At 40.2% G+C, this 13,441-nt stretch overlaps 2 protein-coding genes across 3 annotated transcripts in view; one reads left to right on the top strand and one right to left on the bottom strand.

Moving 5' to 3' along the window:
- Positions 1-703: 703 nt before the first annotated feature.
- Positions 704-9,789, top strand: PSMC5 (proteasome 26S subunit, ATPase 5). The gene is made up of 12 exons (NM_001293087.1): positions 704-774; positions 1,803-1,874; positions 2,777-2,846; positions 3,648-3,745; positions 4,453-4,509; positions 4,656-4,886; positions 5,760-5,886; positions 6,791-6,981; positions 7,475-7,573; positions 7,709-7,819; positions 8,352-8,438; positions 9,707-9,789. Exons 1-12 carry the CDS (start codon positions 751-753, stop codon positions 9,758-9,760), a joined length of 1,221 nt encoding a protein of 406 aa, NP_001280016.1. The 5' UTR covers positions 704-750; the 3' UTR covers positions 9,761-9,789.
- Positions 9,790-11,332: 1,543 nt separating this feature from the next.
- The window catches only part of SMARCD2 (SWI/SNF related BAF chromatin remodeling complex subunit D2), a 43,833-nt gene continuing 41,724 nt past the window's right edge, over positions 11,333-13,441 (bottom strand). For both annotated transcript variants that reach the window (XM_007429180.4, XM_088143449.1), the window contains exons 12-13: positions 12,653-12,754; positions 11,333-12,240 (exon numbers count right to left, since the gene is read on the bottom strand). In XM_007429180.4, coding sequence (XP_007429242.2) covers positions 12,187-12,240; positions 12,653-12,754 — 156 coding nt within the window. In that variant the 3' untranslated portion in view covers positions 11,333-12,186. The remainder of the gene's footprint in view (positions 12,241-12,652; positions 12,755-13,441) is intronic.

Here is a 13,441-nt window from a genome sequence, read left to right as displayed (position 1 = left end):
AAGAACGACGTTTCCAACTCCCTACGGTATCGTCGTATGTGGGTCAAAAGGCACGGCAGTGCAACATGCAAAATAAGCGGGTAAACTACCAACTCTGAGCTACAAGAAGCTCTAACGATCACTAGATGGTAACACAGAAATAGAGCAAGCTCTTAAATTTTTGCTGTCCCCTGATAGTCACCTGGATATTTACAGTCCAGAGCTGGTAACTTTAATTGTAGCGACGGCAGAATGTACATAATCTGATGGGTTCTTCGAACTACATCTACCATCATCCTCGGCCACTATCTGTGATGGCTGCATAACCTGTGATCCGAAACAATTAGAAGGCACCAGCTGCGTATTCAGCACAATAAATGTGCTAGGGTTTAATCCAGATTAAGCCATACTAATTGAAACTAAGAAAGTCAATGTTTTCAATGAGTCTAAATTTAATTACGCCCGGATCCAAGTGTTATAAAGATTGTTCTTTTTGGTATCTATATTTGACTCACAGTTCTTTCCCACATTCACCAATCGTTCTTAAAAATCTAACCCAACCCTCCAACTTCTCTTCCAGCAGCCAACGAAATTAGAATGTGTTTTAACGCCCACGAGGCTCTATTTCCGGGACCAACTTCTCCAACGAAGAAGCACCGGCGTCCCAGTTTGTTAAGGGCAAGAACCGGGAAAAGGAGGTGCTTCGGACTGTTTCTGCCTTCGCTCCGCGCACGCGCATTTCTGGCCAGCGTTGATACCGGCGAAGGGAAAATGGCGGTGGAGGGGCCGGAGCAGGTAGGAGACTCCCTCAGATTGCTGAGTCACATCAGCAGCAGCTGCTGCCGCTTTATGCGGGAGAAAGCTGTGGTGGGGGGAGAGTGGCTGTTGGCAACGGCTATGCTTTGTACTGTGAGGGGGCAGAGGATGAAGGGACGTAATCTCGGAAATAAATGGGCTCTCTTTGTATCCGGGCAGGGCAATAAATAGGAAGGAGGTGTGGACTGGCTGAGGATGGCAGGGTCAGTCTGGGACGGTGTTGGTTGGTGGTGGGGTTACACGGAGGGCAGTGATCATAACTGGGGGAGGGGCGTTAGGGGTGTGTCCCTCGGTTTATCCGCGTGGATGCCCCTGTATACCACACTCTAGCGTGGGATGCGTATTGGCTCGAAAGCCACATCAGGAGTTGAGTGGAGGGTCGAGGGTATTCTCAGCCCATAAAGGAGTGGGGGGAACTCTGGAAATGGGATTTAGGAGTTTTATGGTAGGTTTGAGTTTTGCATTTTGCCATAAGCCTCCCCCCAAACTGCAAAAAAGATCTGCATTTTTGGTCTCGGGCGGGTGGGGGGCGCTTGGGATCACAAAAGGAATGATAGTAGGCCACGCATTTGCACACCTGGCCTAGCACTACTGTATTTCCCTGATGCATTTTTCTGCCACCAATTGCAGTGTAAATGCTTGTTTTATTTATATGTATGTATTTATATAATACACACATTTTATATAATTTGTATAATACACAAATACACAGTAATGAGTTGGTGGGGGGAGAATGGCTGTATTATAATGTAAAATTAAAAAATGCCTTGAATTTTCATGTTGTTGCTAATTCAGGTTATTGCTTAAAAGGTTTTTCAGGGGAACTGGAGGTGGAGATTCTGTTTTGGACTTTAATAATTTCTAAAGAAAGGAAAGGGATGGCTTAGGAACTAGAGGAGGTTTAAAATGGCAGTTGCAAGCTGGTGCTAGGAATTATTTGTGCTCTGAATGCAGGGTTATAGCTTAAAATAGAAGTTGTCTTATCCTGTTCTGCTTTTCCTTGATAGATGGACCTGGATGAGGGCAAAGGTGGGACAGGGCTGCGCCAGTATTACCTGTCCAAGATTGAGGAGCTGCAGGTAAGAGTTATTGATTTCCTGAGAAGTTAGAAGTCATGTTTTCTTTGCAGATAGGCATTTTCTTATGATTTGATTAAGCTTTGGTAATGTTTGGGATGCAGTTGATTTGAAATGTGATTTCTGGATAACTTCCAACTGTGTCTTCATTATGACTTACCTATCTCTGTAGCATTTTATATTGTATTTTAATTAATTTTATCTTCTCTGTGCCCAGAGTTGCTTTTTAATGAGATGGACAGTGACAAATTTGATATATAAATAAATATATAAATATAACATTTCAATTAATGGTTCAAAAAGGAAACAGTAAGACGTAAATTCTGTTCTGGGGCTCATAATTATGAATAAAGAAAGGCATGTATTATAACTTATAGAAGAAATAGGTTTTTGACATAAGTTTATTATGTTTTTGATATGAATCTTTAGGGCATGGTGTATATGGTCCTAAAAATGAAGTACACTGGGGAATGAGCTCTCTTTACCAGTATGAGAGCTAAAAGAGTTATTAGTATTTGCATCTAGTTTGTAACAGGCTAGAATACACAAATACAGGCTAGAATATGTCACTTTCTCTCAGCCCTAGGAAGGAGGCAATGGCAAACCACTTTTGAAAAACCTTGCCAACAAAACTGCAGGGACTTGTCCAGGCAATCTCTGAGAATCGGACACGATTGAATGGATTAAATAAAAAAGAATACAAATAGTGCAGCTGCCTTCGATTTTCTTAATTGATAGTTTGAAGTGGTACAAATGCGTTGCAAACTCTTCTACTCCAGATTATGCATTGCCTACAGCAGAGCAAATAGGCTTTTTATTATTTTATTATTGTGGCCTTTAAGCAACAATAATTGATTTCTGTCCTGGTTTGACTTGAGATATTGCTTTTCTCCTTTTCCTCAAAGTTGATAGTCAATGATAAGAGTCAGAATCTCAGGCGTCTGCAGGCCCAGCGGAATGAACTTAATGCCAAGGGTAAGTTGGAAATAGTTCTTTGTAGCTTTTGTGACCAAGGAATGAAGATCAGAATAACTAAAACTCTGTAAATGCTTTGGGAGTTGACTATGATGTTTTGAACGAGATTGATGTAAGACGATCTAGATAATTATGATGGCTTAGTACTATTGACACATATGGATAAAATTATTCTCTTAGGCTACAAATGACATTTTTTTTTAATTACAAAATTGGAAACAAACTTGAAAAGTAATGCTTGAAATAGGCTCATGGGGATACATAAGTTTTATGTAATTTCTTGATAATGCTAATATGGAGATAGTTTCTAAGCCCAAATAATATTTTTGTTTACCTAAGTGTAGCTACATTTGTTTTTATCTTATATCTCCTAAATAGCAAAAACCAATTTAAGATAATTACTGTAGAGTACAGCGGTGTTAGTAATTCTACATATGGATTCATACATAATTATGTATACTTTTAATGTTAAAAATAATAAGCAGAACAGTTTTATATAACACGTTTCACTACTTTATTTTTTAATTAAAATATTTTATTTATCTTTGAGGTCCTCAAATATTTATACACATGAACATTCAGTTTATAGAAATGTTATTTCTCTAAGCAGGGATAGATGAAGAGAGTATCCTAGTTGATGAGTAGGAAATTATCTACTAGAGATGTTCAAGACATTCCCAATTTGAGTACCAAACCAGCTGTCTTCATACTGCATTGACCTTACATTTTGACCTTCTGCCGTCTATCACATCACCCCATGCTGATGCTTTATTCATTGTTTAAATATTTTGCTTATTCTAGTACGCCTGCTTCGTGAGGAATTGCAGCTTCTACAGGAACAGGGTTCTTATGTGGGTGAAGTGGTGAGGGCTATGGACAAAAAAAAGGTGCTAGTCAAGGTATGGTATTCCTTGCACGTATCTATCTCAGATACTTGTTCCCTCAGTTGGAAGTAGACCTGAAGTAGGTTAGGAGCACGGTCTGAGGATAATAATGTTTAGCATTTTTTAATGTTTATGGCACAAAGTATGTAGGATTGGAAAGACTTGGGCTCAAATCTTCACTCAGTCAAGTTGTTAAGATAAAATTGCTGTGGGGGAGGGGGGAAAGAGTTGCATGTATACTACTTTGAATGTAGAGTATTAACGTAATTAACCCTCTGTGCATCTTTGTAATCCTTAAACAGCTCTGTGAGGCAAATCAGTAGCATCTCTGTTGTATGTGGGGTGTGGGAATAAAATTGAAAGTCAGTGATTACCCCAAATTCATTTAGGGTTATCATAGCAGCTGTGATATTTAAGTCAAAGGCTACCCAGTTCACACTCCAGCCTCTTACATAGTTTGCCACAGTGTTTCAGGGCAGGAGCAGCCAATGTGGCTTAATAGTGAATGTTGAGTGAATCCAGTTTTGACATGCCTTGCAAAACAGACTAATCTAAAATAGTGGGTTTTTTTCCTCACAGTAGTTTCGTTTGCTTTGCAGTATAAGCTATGGACCAGCTACATTCTTAATAACAGCATTGCTTACTGACTTATAGAACTTGTTTGCTGTTGATACAAAAAGTAATCTTTTCTAGTAGAGTTAATCAGCCACTCTGTATTTCAGGTTCACCCAGAAGGCAAGTTTGTGGTTGATGTGGATAAAAACATAGACATCAATGATGTGAGTGAGCTGTTTCTGGCTTTCCAGAGATGAGGAAGGCAATATATTCTTCCCTAGATCTGCTGGAATTGTGATCCCCCCACCCCCAATAACCCATTGGAAACCTAGACCTGCCTCCATTACTTATTTTCCTCTTTACTGTCCAGGTGACACCAAACTGTCGTGTTGCTCTGAGGAATGATAGCTACACGCTCCATAAAATACTACCAAACAAAGTGGACCCTCTGGTTTCATTGATGATGGTGGAGAAAGTTCCAGATTCCACTTATGAGATGATTGGTGGCCTTGACAAGCAAATCAAAGAGATTAAGGAAGTGATTGAGCTTCCAGTCAAACATCCAGAGCTTTTTGAAGCTTTGGGCATTGCTCAACCAAAGGCAAGTGAGATGTGTTTCAAAAGGGCACGTAACCTTGAAAAATTAGAAGTAGATGTTAGATTGCCTTTGAAAAGGGCTTCAATAAGAGGAGCTATAGCACATATTTTGTTTCAAAAGTTCAACTTCAACCCTTGATGTGTATAGTCCAAGAATCTCAGTACCTAGACCTGGGAAATACTATGCTTGAGATCTTGGAGAACCATTGCGGTTCAGTATACATTAATGGGCTAGGTAGGTTGAGGATCTCCAAATGCAATATTCTGTGAAAAGCAGTAGGTAGGAACTTTGATAATTCATAAAATAGTGGGTGTCAGGTAGGCCTACCTGAAAGTGGCTTCTTCAGTGGGTGTTTTCCTCTCAGTATATGGGTTAGGGTTTGGTTGTTAGATTTAGACCTCCCTTTCCTCCATAAATTTTAAGTGTCATACATAACACTTGTTTCTCCATTCCACCTCTAATATGACCTTGTCAAATAAAATAGACTGAGAAAGAATAACTAGTTGAGAGTTGTGTAATTAGCTTCCATAGGTAGGTGGGAGCCTGAACTTGAGTCTCCTCAGTCATAAACTTCTGACTTAATTCACTTGAGAAATGTATATAGCAAGTGATTATAGGCGCTTTGGGGAATGAGTTGCTGATTGCTAAATGGATACTGAAGTTAATTCTCAATAAGGCACACTTCTATTCCTGCAGAACAATATGTCAAACTCATAGCTGTCTTTCAGTGCCTACGTGCATGCCCCTTTTTTCATTAACTGAGTAAGGAGGATAGAAGCTGCCTGCAGGGTAGGTTGCCAGAGCACTGTGTAGAGTCCCTGCTTCACTCTTTGAAATCCGTTATGTCCCCTACTAATCTTAAGTACTCTCATACAGGGTGTGCTGTTGTATGGACCCCCTGGTACTGGAAAAACTTTGCTGGCCCGGGCGGTAGCTCATCACACTGACTGTACCTTCATCCGTGTCTCTGGCTCTGAGCTTGTGCAGAAGTTCATTGGAGAAGGTAACTTTTGGGGAGGGATTATGTGGTTTGGAATTTTAATTTAATTTTAATTTAATTTATTCAATTGATGCATTGTCCGACTCTAAATGACTCTGGGCAGTTCACAGTGTGACAAAAATGTAAAATACAGTAATGCAAACAAAACCAATACTACAAGAAGCAGATAAAAAACAAGATGATCTGACCAGCACAAACCAAGGGGCTGCAAACATCCGAGCGTTGGGAGAAGATCCAGGCCTTCAAGGCTCTCCAGAACACTATTAGGGTGGGAGCCACACAGATTGCAGGGGAACAACATTCCAGAGGGGAAGCACTACAACAGAGAAGGTTTGTGTCCTGGGTCTTGAAAGATGACATTGTTTAATTGAAGGGACCTGAAGTGTGCCAAGCCTGTTGGTTTGCTTCCGCTGGGGAGACAATGTGGGAGACAGTCCTTCAAATAACTGGACCTGTGCCGTGTAGAGCTTTGCGGGGCATAACCAGCACCTTGAATTACACCCAGAAGCAGACTAGTAACCAATGCAGCTCGCAGAGCAGAGTTGTCACAAGGGCATATTGAGGCATGCCCATAACTGCTCACACTATTGCATTCTGGACCAGTTGAAGCTTCTGGGTGATCTTCAGTGGTAGCCTCATGTAGAGTGCATTGCAGTAGTTAAGCAGTATTTTCCAGGAGATGCACTTGAGTAATAGTATAGTATCCATGTGCAGCTCAGAGTTGAAAAGATGCCCTGGAATGGAGTTCAGAGGTAGAAAATGGAATTAAAATTAGAACTGGAGCAATATATTTAAAGGAAACAATACGTTTGTGGAAGGATTGATGGAACTTGTTCTTCAAACTGAGGGCCTACTGTAGTCATTTCCCAGGACTAAAGGAGTTAATATGCTTGATTTATGATGGCAGGTGCACGGATGGTGCGTGAGCTCTTTGTCATGGCACGGGAGCATGCTCCTTCCATTATCTTCATGGATGAGATAGATTCCATTGGTTCTTCTCGCTTGGAAGGTGGATCTGGTGGTGACAGCGAGGTACAGCGCACAATGTTGGAATTGCTCAACCAGCTTGATGGTTTTGAGGCCACTAAGAACATTAAGGTATGTTGAGGGAACAGTGACATCCCATAAACTTGGGTTCACAGATTCTGTTAAGCTATAATTTTTTAAATCATGCTTACATGGGCAAGCCATTGTGATCTCAGACACGCAGTCCATACTTTTGAAAGATTTTACAAATCATGGTAGGCCAAAATGAAAGAACATATTAGCTTTCTATACAGGCTGCAGGGTTTTTTTGTTTGTTTTTAATGTTTTGCTTTTCTTGGCATGATTTGGTTTTTATCTTAGTGGCAGAAACATTTTTAATCTTAGACAATTGCATTTATGGTCTGAGGTTATGCCACCAATGAAATATGCACTAGGAAAGAGGGAGGATAGACAAAAATATGGATGGAGGAGGTTAGTTGTGTAGGAGAGACTGGCAATGGACAGCTCAAAAGAGACACAGTGGGATGGGATGAATATAAAAAATAAATGTAGATATTAACTAGAATATTAACTGTAAATTTTTGGTAACTCTGTCCTTTTGTAGGTAATTATGGCGACCAATCGCATAGACATCTTGGATTCAGCCTTGCTTCGTCCTGGCCGCATTGATAGAAAAATTGAATTCCCACCTCCAAATGAAGAGGTAACAGTTGGTGGGGCAGCTTTTCATTGCTTCTTGTAGTAGGCATTTTTCAGTAAGGAGATGCTGGAGAGAGAGAATCCATCAGCTGTATTGTAATTCCAAATTGATTTTGGCTCTCCTTTTTGATTCCAATAGGCCCGACTAGACATCCTGAAGATTCACTCTCGTAAGATGAATCTGACAAGAGGGATCAATCTGCGGAAGATTGCAGAACTAATGCCGGGGGCTTCCGGGGCTGAGGTCAAGGTAATGGGGAAATCTGGGCTTAAAGGGATGCCAGATCTAGGTAGCAGGATCAGATCAACTACTGTACCCTCTAAAGTGATTGTTTTTTTTAAAAAACCATGTACTATTAGAAATATTTGGAGAGAGAGTTTTTAAACTTAGTTTTGCACTCATGAATAGAAGGGATTTAGGCAAATATTTTCCTGATTATTTTATATCACCCATTCATATGTTACTTTGGCATTCTGTGCTAAACTAATTATTTTTCTACACTGGAGAGCACCTCTGCATGGTTCTTTTTTATGACAGGTGAAAATGAATGTTGGTGGGAAAGCGCACAATTGCTGAATGTTTCAAAAGTATTTAAAAGAATTACTGCTTACATTAAAATTAGCACTTTATATGTACATATGACTAAAAACCTCTACTCTCAGCATTAGGAACAATTGAACTATTTTTGGATGGGGGCAAAAGATGGCCTGGCTGAGCTGTATGTTCTCTTGGTATTTAAATGGAACAGATCATATGGGCATCTTACAAATTTGTGTTGCAGGGTGTGTGTACAGAGGCTGGAATGTATGCATTGAGAGAGAGAAGGGTACACGTAACTCAAGAAGACTTTGAAATGGCTGTAGCAAAGGTACTGTGGGTGGTTGATATAAGGGACAAACAAAATACCTAATATGTACAGCTGCCTTCCCTAACCAGTTTTTATTAATATATTGAACTGTAATGCTTCTCATTTTGATTCAGAACCTCCATTGGCCATGCTAACTGTGTGATACAGGTAGTCCTTGACTTATGATGGCAATTGAGACCAGAATTTCTGTTGCTAAGTGATGTAGTCATAAAGTGCAATCACATCATTTAGCAATGGCAGGCCCTCCAGCCTCAGTTGCCATTGTTAACTGAATCCCATGGTTGTTAGGCAAGGCAACTTCCTGCTGGCTTCCACAACCAAAGTCAATGGGAAGCCGGCTGGAAGTTACAAATCCCAGTCCAGGAGACAGGTAAGTGGCTGCTGTCAGGTGGGGGAGAGAACGAGGGTGTGGGGGGGGGGGCAAGGGTATGTGTGAGAGGCTTGGTGTGGGTTGGGGAGGGTGCAAGGGTATGTACGAGAGGCATGGATTGGAGACGGTGCGAAGGGGTGCAAGAGAGGCACAGGTTGGGTGCAAGAGGGAGTGTGAGAGGAGTAGGTCAGGGAGGGTGCGCAGGGTTGCACAAGTGGCCAGTGTAAGCGCAGGGGGGCTGGGGAAGGGTGCACAAGTGGGGGAGACTTACCCCAATAACTTGCAACCTTCCCTGCCGGCTTCCCCATTGACTTTCTGGGGAAGCTGGCAGGAAAGTTGCAAATAGCGAGCATATGATTGCAGGGCACTGCAACCAGTCGTAAGTGCGAACTGCATGACTGAGGGGGGTGCTGGGATGGCCAGAACTCTGAGGACCAGTCATAACCACCACTCGTTCAGTGCCATCGTAACTTTGAATGGTTGCTGAACAAATGGTCATAAGTCAAGAATTACCTGTAAGTAGTAGTCTAAACTGTAAGAGGGTACCACTCATCAGTGGTCAGGAGTGACTAAAAGGGAACTGTCTTTCTCCAGTGAAGCTGTAGAGACCAGCATGTAATAGTGCTATTCTCAAAAGTTGAATGAAGTCTGACATTTAACTGGACAGGTGTGTCATAGTAGTCACACATCAAAAATCCTGCATTTTTGCTGAGATAGGATACTGAAGGTTAAAGGTACAATTTTTCATGGAATTAATAAGTCAAGAGTTTTTGTTTTGTCAGAAAGAGATAATAAAATGTATGGATTTAGCCTAATGGTAGCAGAAAGTCTTTAAGAAACTGCAGTTTATATGTGTTGCCCTTCTGCTTTGTTTCTAATGCTTCTTCTCCCTTGGCAGGTGATGCAAAAAGACAGTGAGAAGAACATGTCTATTAAGAAACTCTGGAAGTAATAAAAAGTTGCTGCTGTTTGATCAAGTTATTTCCTGCTGTATCATTTATTTCTTGTTCCTGTAATAAAACAGTATAGATTATCTTAAATGGAGGGAAAAGATATCTTTTAAGAATTTGTTCAGTTTTTCAGCAATGGAAATTAGTTCTTAAAACCAACTGAATTTTGTGTTTTCTCACCAATGAGGCCTTCCTAAAGTCTGGTTAAGTCCATAGCAACAGTGTCTTTGAAACAGCCTTTTCAGTTGTTTTCAAGCTTTTTTACTTCTGCTCTAATTTGTAGCTAAGTTTGGAAAGGTAGGGTTTTGTATCTTTTAGATATGTTCAAAATTTGAACCAGAACAAAATGTTCCATATTACTGTGGGCCATGCTACTCCAGGGTAATTCTGGAAGTAAGTCTTCCAAGCCAGATGTTGACGACTGGTGTGGAATACAACAAAAGAGTCTGTTCCTGGGTTGATAAATTTTGCACATCCCTAATATCTTTCTACCTATCGAATGCCAGTAAATATATTCAAATTGCTATGGTCAAGTTGGGAAAAAACTGCTTAGGGATGATGACATGAAAAGCATACTTATTACAATTACTGATGCTGAACTCATTCACATTTATTAAGAAAGATCCCTTGACTCAAGGCTAGCTTATTTTGACATCTTCAGCAGGAAGTGGAATCATGCATCTATGAATAGAAACAGTTAACAAAATATGTTCCTTTGCTTTATCAAGGGAAAAATCCTACCATAACAAAAATTTAACTATATAATTCCTAAATCATATCAGGAATCCTGCCATTTAAACCTGCTAATTTGAGACAGGAAGCCTGCTTCTCCACCCCCACCCCTGATAAACTAAGTCCTATAAATAGTTGCTACTAATGTTTTTGTTAAAATTGTAAATCATTGTGTGCAGTAAATCAGGAGCATGCAATTGTTGGGAGCCTAAGAACTACAGTTCAGTGGGGCTCATAGCAAAAACTAAGCTTTTGAGGAAGGGGTTTCTCAAGGCAGCCTTGAACTATATGGTAAAAATATTAGTAGAAAGCTTCATGTATTTGCCATTGTGAACACTGGTGAGTCCCTAATGTGTTATGAGCAATACTTTGGAACCACTGATCTTTCTAACAAGACCAAAGTAGCCTTGTCATTACCCTACAGAACCGACTGAGTAGCTATGGTGATCAGTCACAAAACTAGATGATTTCATGGACTTACAGTTGGAATTGTTTCCTTTTGCAGATTCTGCATATGAAAATTAATTTTTACATAGAGCACAGTGCTGCTCAAGGACTATGCAGTGTAACATGATTATGTCTTCCTAATTTATAGTACTCTACTTACCTTTTATAAAAAATATATGGTTTTTCTCAGAAACCTGAGAAAACATGCATGGGTTTTTCTCTTATTTTATTCTCTCAATAGCTCCATGATAAATGGGGATTTAAATCTGCATCTTCCCATTTAACGCACTAGCCAGTCTACCACATGGTTCTTTTTGTTTCTTAAAAGTTTAATCAGTGTCCCCAACATCCTCCTAAGGAACTGAAAACAGATCAAGATTTTTAACACCAGTTGCTGCTTAGATGTATTTTTATTAAAAAAAAACATTTAACATAGAAACTGGTAACATCCTTGCTTATAAGTAAACATCCCATCAGGTTCTACTTGGCCAAACTATATCAAGGGGCAGGCCAGAAAGGGAGATAATCTTTGGGAGATTTAAGTGCTGAGGGCCCAAAAGCTTGGAGAGTGAAGGCACTTGAAGGAGGCCTGAGAAATTATTGAGGAAATTATTACTTATCCTTTGGCTGGCAGCCCCAGGAATATTTCCTCCAGCACTGTAACCTTGCCATAGAACATATTCTCCACTGTCCTAGATATGACGTACATTACTAAAAGGAACTGATTGTCATTAACAGCACAGCAACATCTGAGCAACCCCCTCCCTTTTGACATTGTGGAACATCAATTGCATAGGTTGGAAGTGAACCCACCACCAAGTATACATTAACAATCTTTGTACAGGAAACAATGCTCTGCTCCCCAGCCCCACAAAAGAGATAGTGCAAAGATTAAATGCCAGCAAAACTGGCAGGAATGGACAAGCTTTGGTTAAAAGTGAGCAGCAGGTTCCTGCATTGCAAGAGACTGCTAAGGCTCAGCTAAGAGGTAGAAGGCAACTCAAAACAAAAATTCCCAGTGTCCCAGAGGCAAAGCACATATGAAGGGCAGGTTCTGGTGAGGGAGAAGAACTCCCTTCTCTCTGCTAAGAGAGGCCTTGTACAAGTCCCTACACAGTACTGAACACAGAGAATATGCAATGGCAGCAGAATTCCTCCCACCTTCCAAGGGGAAAGGACAAGTACTGCCTGCCTATCGGTCCATTCCAAAGTACCAGAACATGTGGAAGAATTGAGAAAGAAGGCAGCACTAAGTAAGGCGAACACCAAGCACTTGTTCCAGTTCTTGTCTACGCTGCTGAACCTGAAAGACAGAAAACCATAATAGAGGTAGATGAGAGCCACAGAGAGCACAAGCACCAGATACTTGTTTGATCTCTTCCTGATAGAAGCAGTATGGAGAACTTCATGATACATTATCTCAACCTCACCAAATATAGTTATAACATTGGATAGAAAACACAATTGTGAGTTCATCAATAATTGCTGGGAGAAGTTGTTATGCACCTGTACAAAGGGAATCCATGGGAGGGAAAAGAGCAGAGGGAAGCCAAGTAGAAGGGAAGGCACCTTTGTTAATCAGCTTTGAAGACTGCACTGAAAGGAGTGCTGTGCTAAAAATACAGTTCTATATCCATTCTGCCTCCATGTCTAAGTTAGGAAGAAAAGATGCTAGATAACTTCTTAAAAAGTTGCACTGAACTATGCTCTCCTACCTTTGCAAAAATATGTCGTCCAACAGCCTCTTGCATCCATGGTTGCTGATAGAACTCAGCCCGTCTCTCTTCTTCTGGGTTCCCAACCACATCTGTGATGATCTAAGACAAAATGGAAACATGGAATAAGGAATTGTGGGACATTTAATGCTATGATCCAAAACAACTCCACTGAGACTTGGTCATACTGAAATTGAGCTAGTTATGAATATTATAAATATGGTTAAGATTTCAATCTAATTCAGGGACTACAGCAAGATTGCAAAAAAAAAAAAAAGGATAAAGAAAGGGAGGCACTAATATAAAAATACATAATTATGTTGCACCAGATAAATATTATTATAACCCAGTAATGTGTATAATATTGATCACTCAGACGCATTTGAAGAACACAGAAACATGATATATCCCTATCATTTCTCTCTCCCTATTTAAAAATGCATCTCTCCCATTCAATGGAATAAATGTACACTGATCTATTTTGCACACTTTTCCTATCTTCAAGATTTGAAAGAACTCAGGGATTTTTGAGCAACAAAAAAAGAAAGGATGGAAGATTACTTCAAGCCCCATATAACAGCAGGATCAATGTATGTATATGCAACTTGTAAAGCAACGCATTTCTATCCAAAGTGTAGCCTGAATTTCAAAATGTATGGGTAGCTGATAGGTTAACCTGCACAATTTTGATTGTTAGTCTTAAAGGAACTGGACATTCGAATTCCGATTCACAGGAACTCCCAGATAAAGGGCAGTAAAAACCAAATTATGTAAGAGTTCTAGTAATTC

The sequence above is a fragment of the Python bivittatus genome, unplaced genomic scaffold (genome assembly GCF_059951505.1).
Source record: "Python bivittatus isolate LINGU-HERP-01145 unplaced genomic scaffold, Pbiv_v1 ctg000410_np1212, whole genome shotgun sequence".
In the NCBI taxonomy this organism is placed as follows: Eukaryota; Metazoa; Chordata; class Lepidosauria; order Squamata; family Pythonidae; genus Python; species Python bivittatus.
Note: the sequence above shows the minus strand (reverse complement) of the source record. Positions and strands in the feature narration are given on the sequence as shown.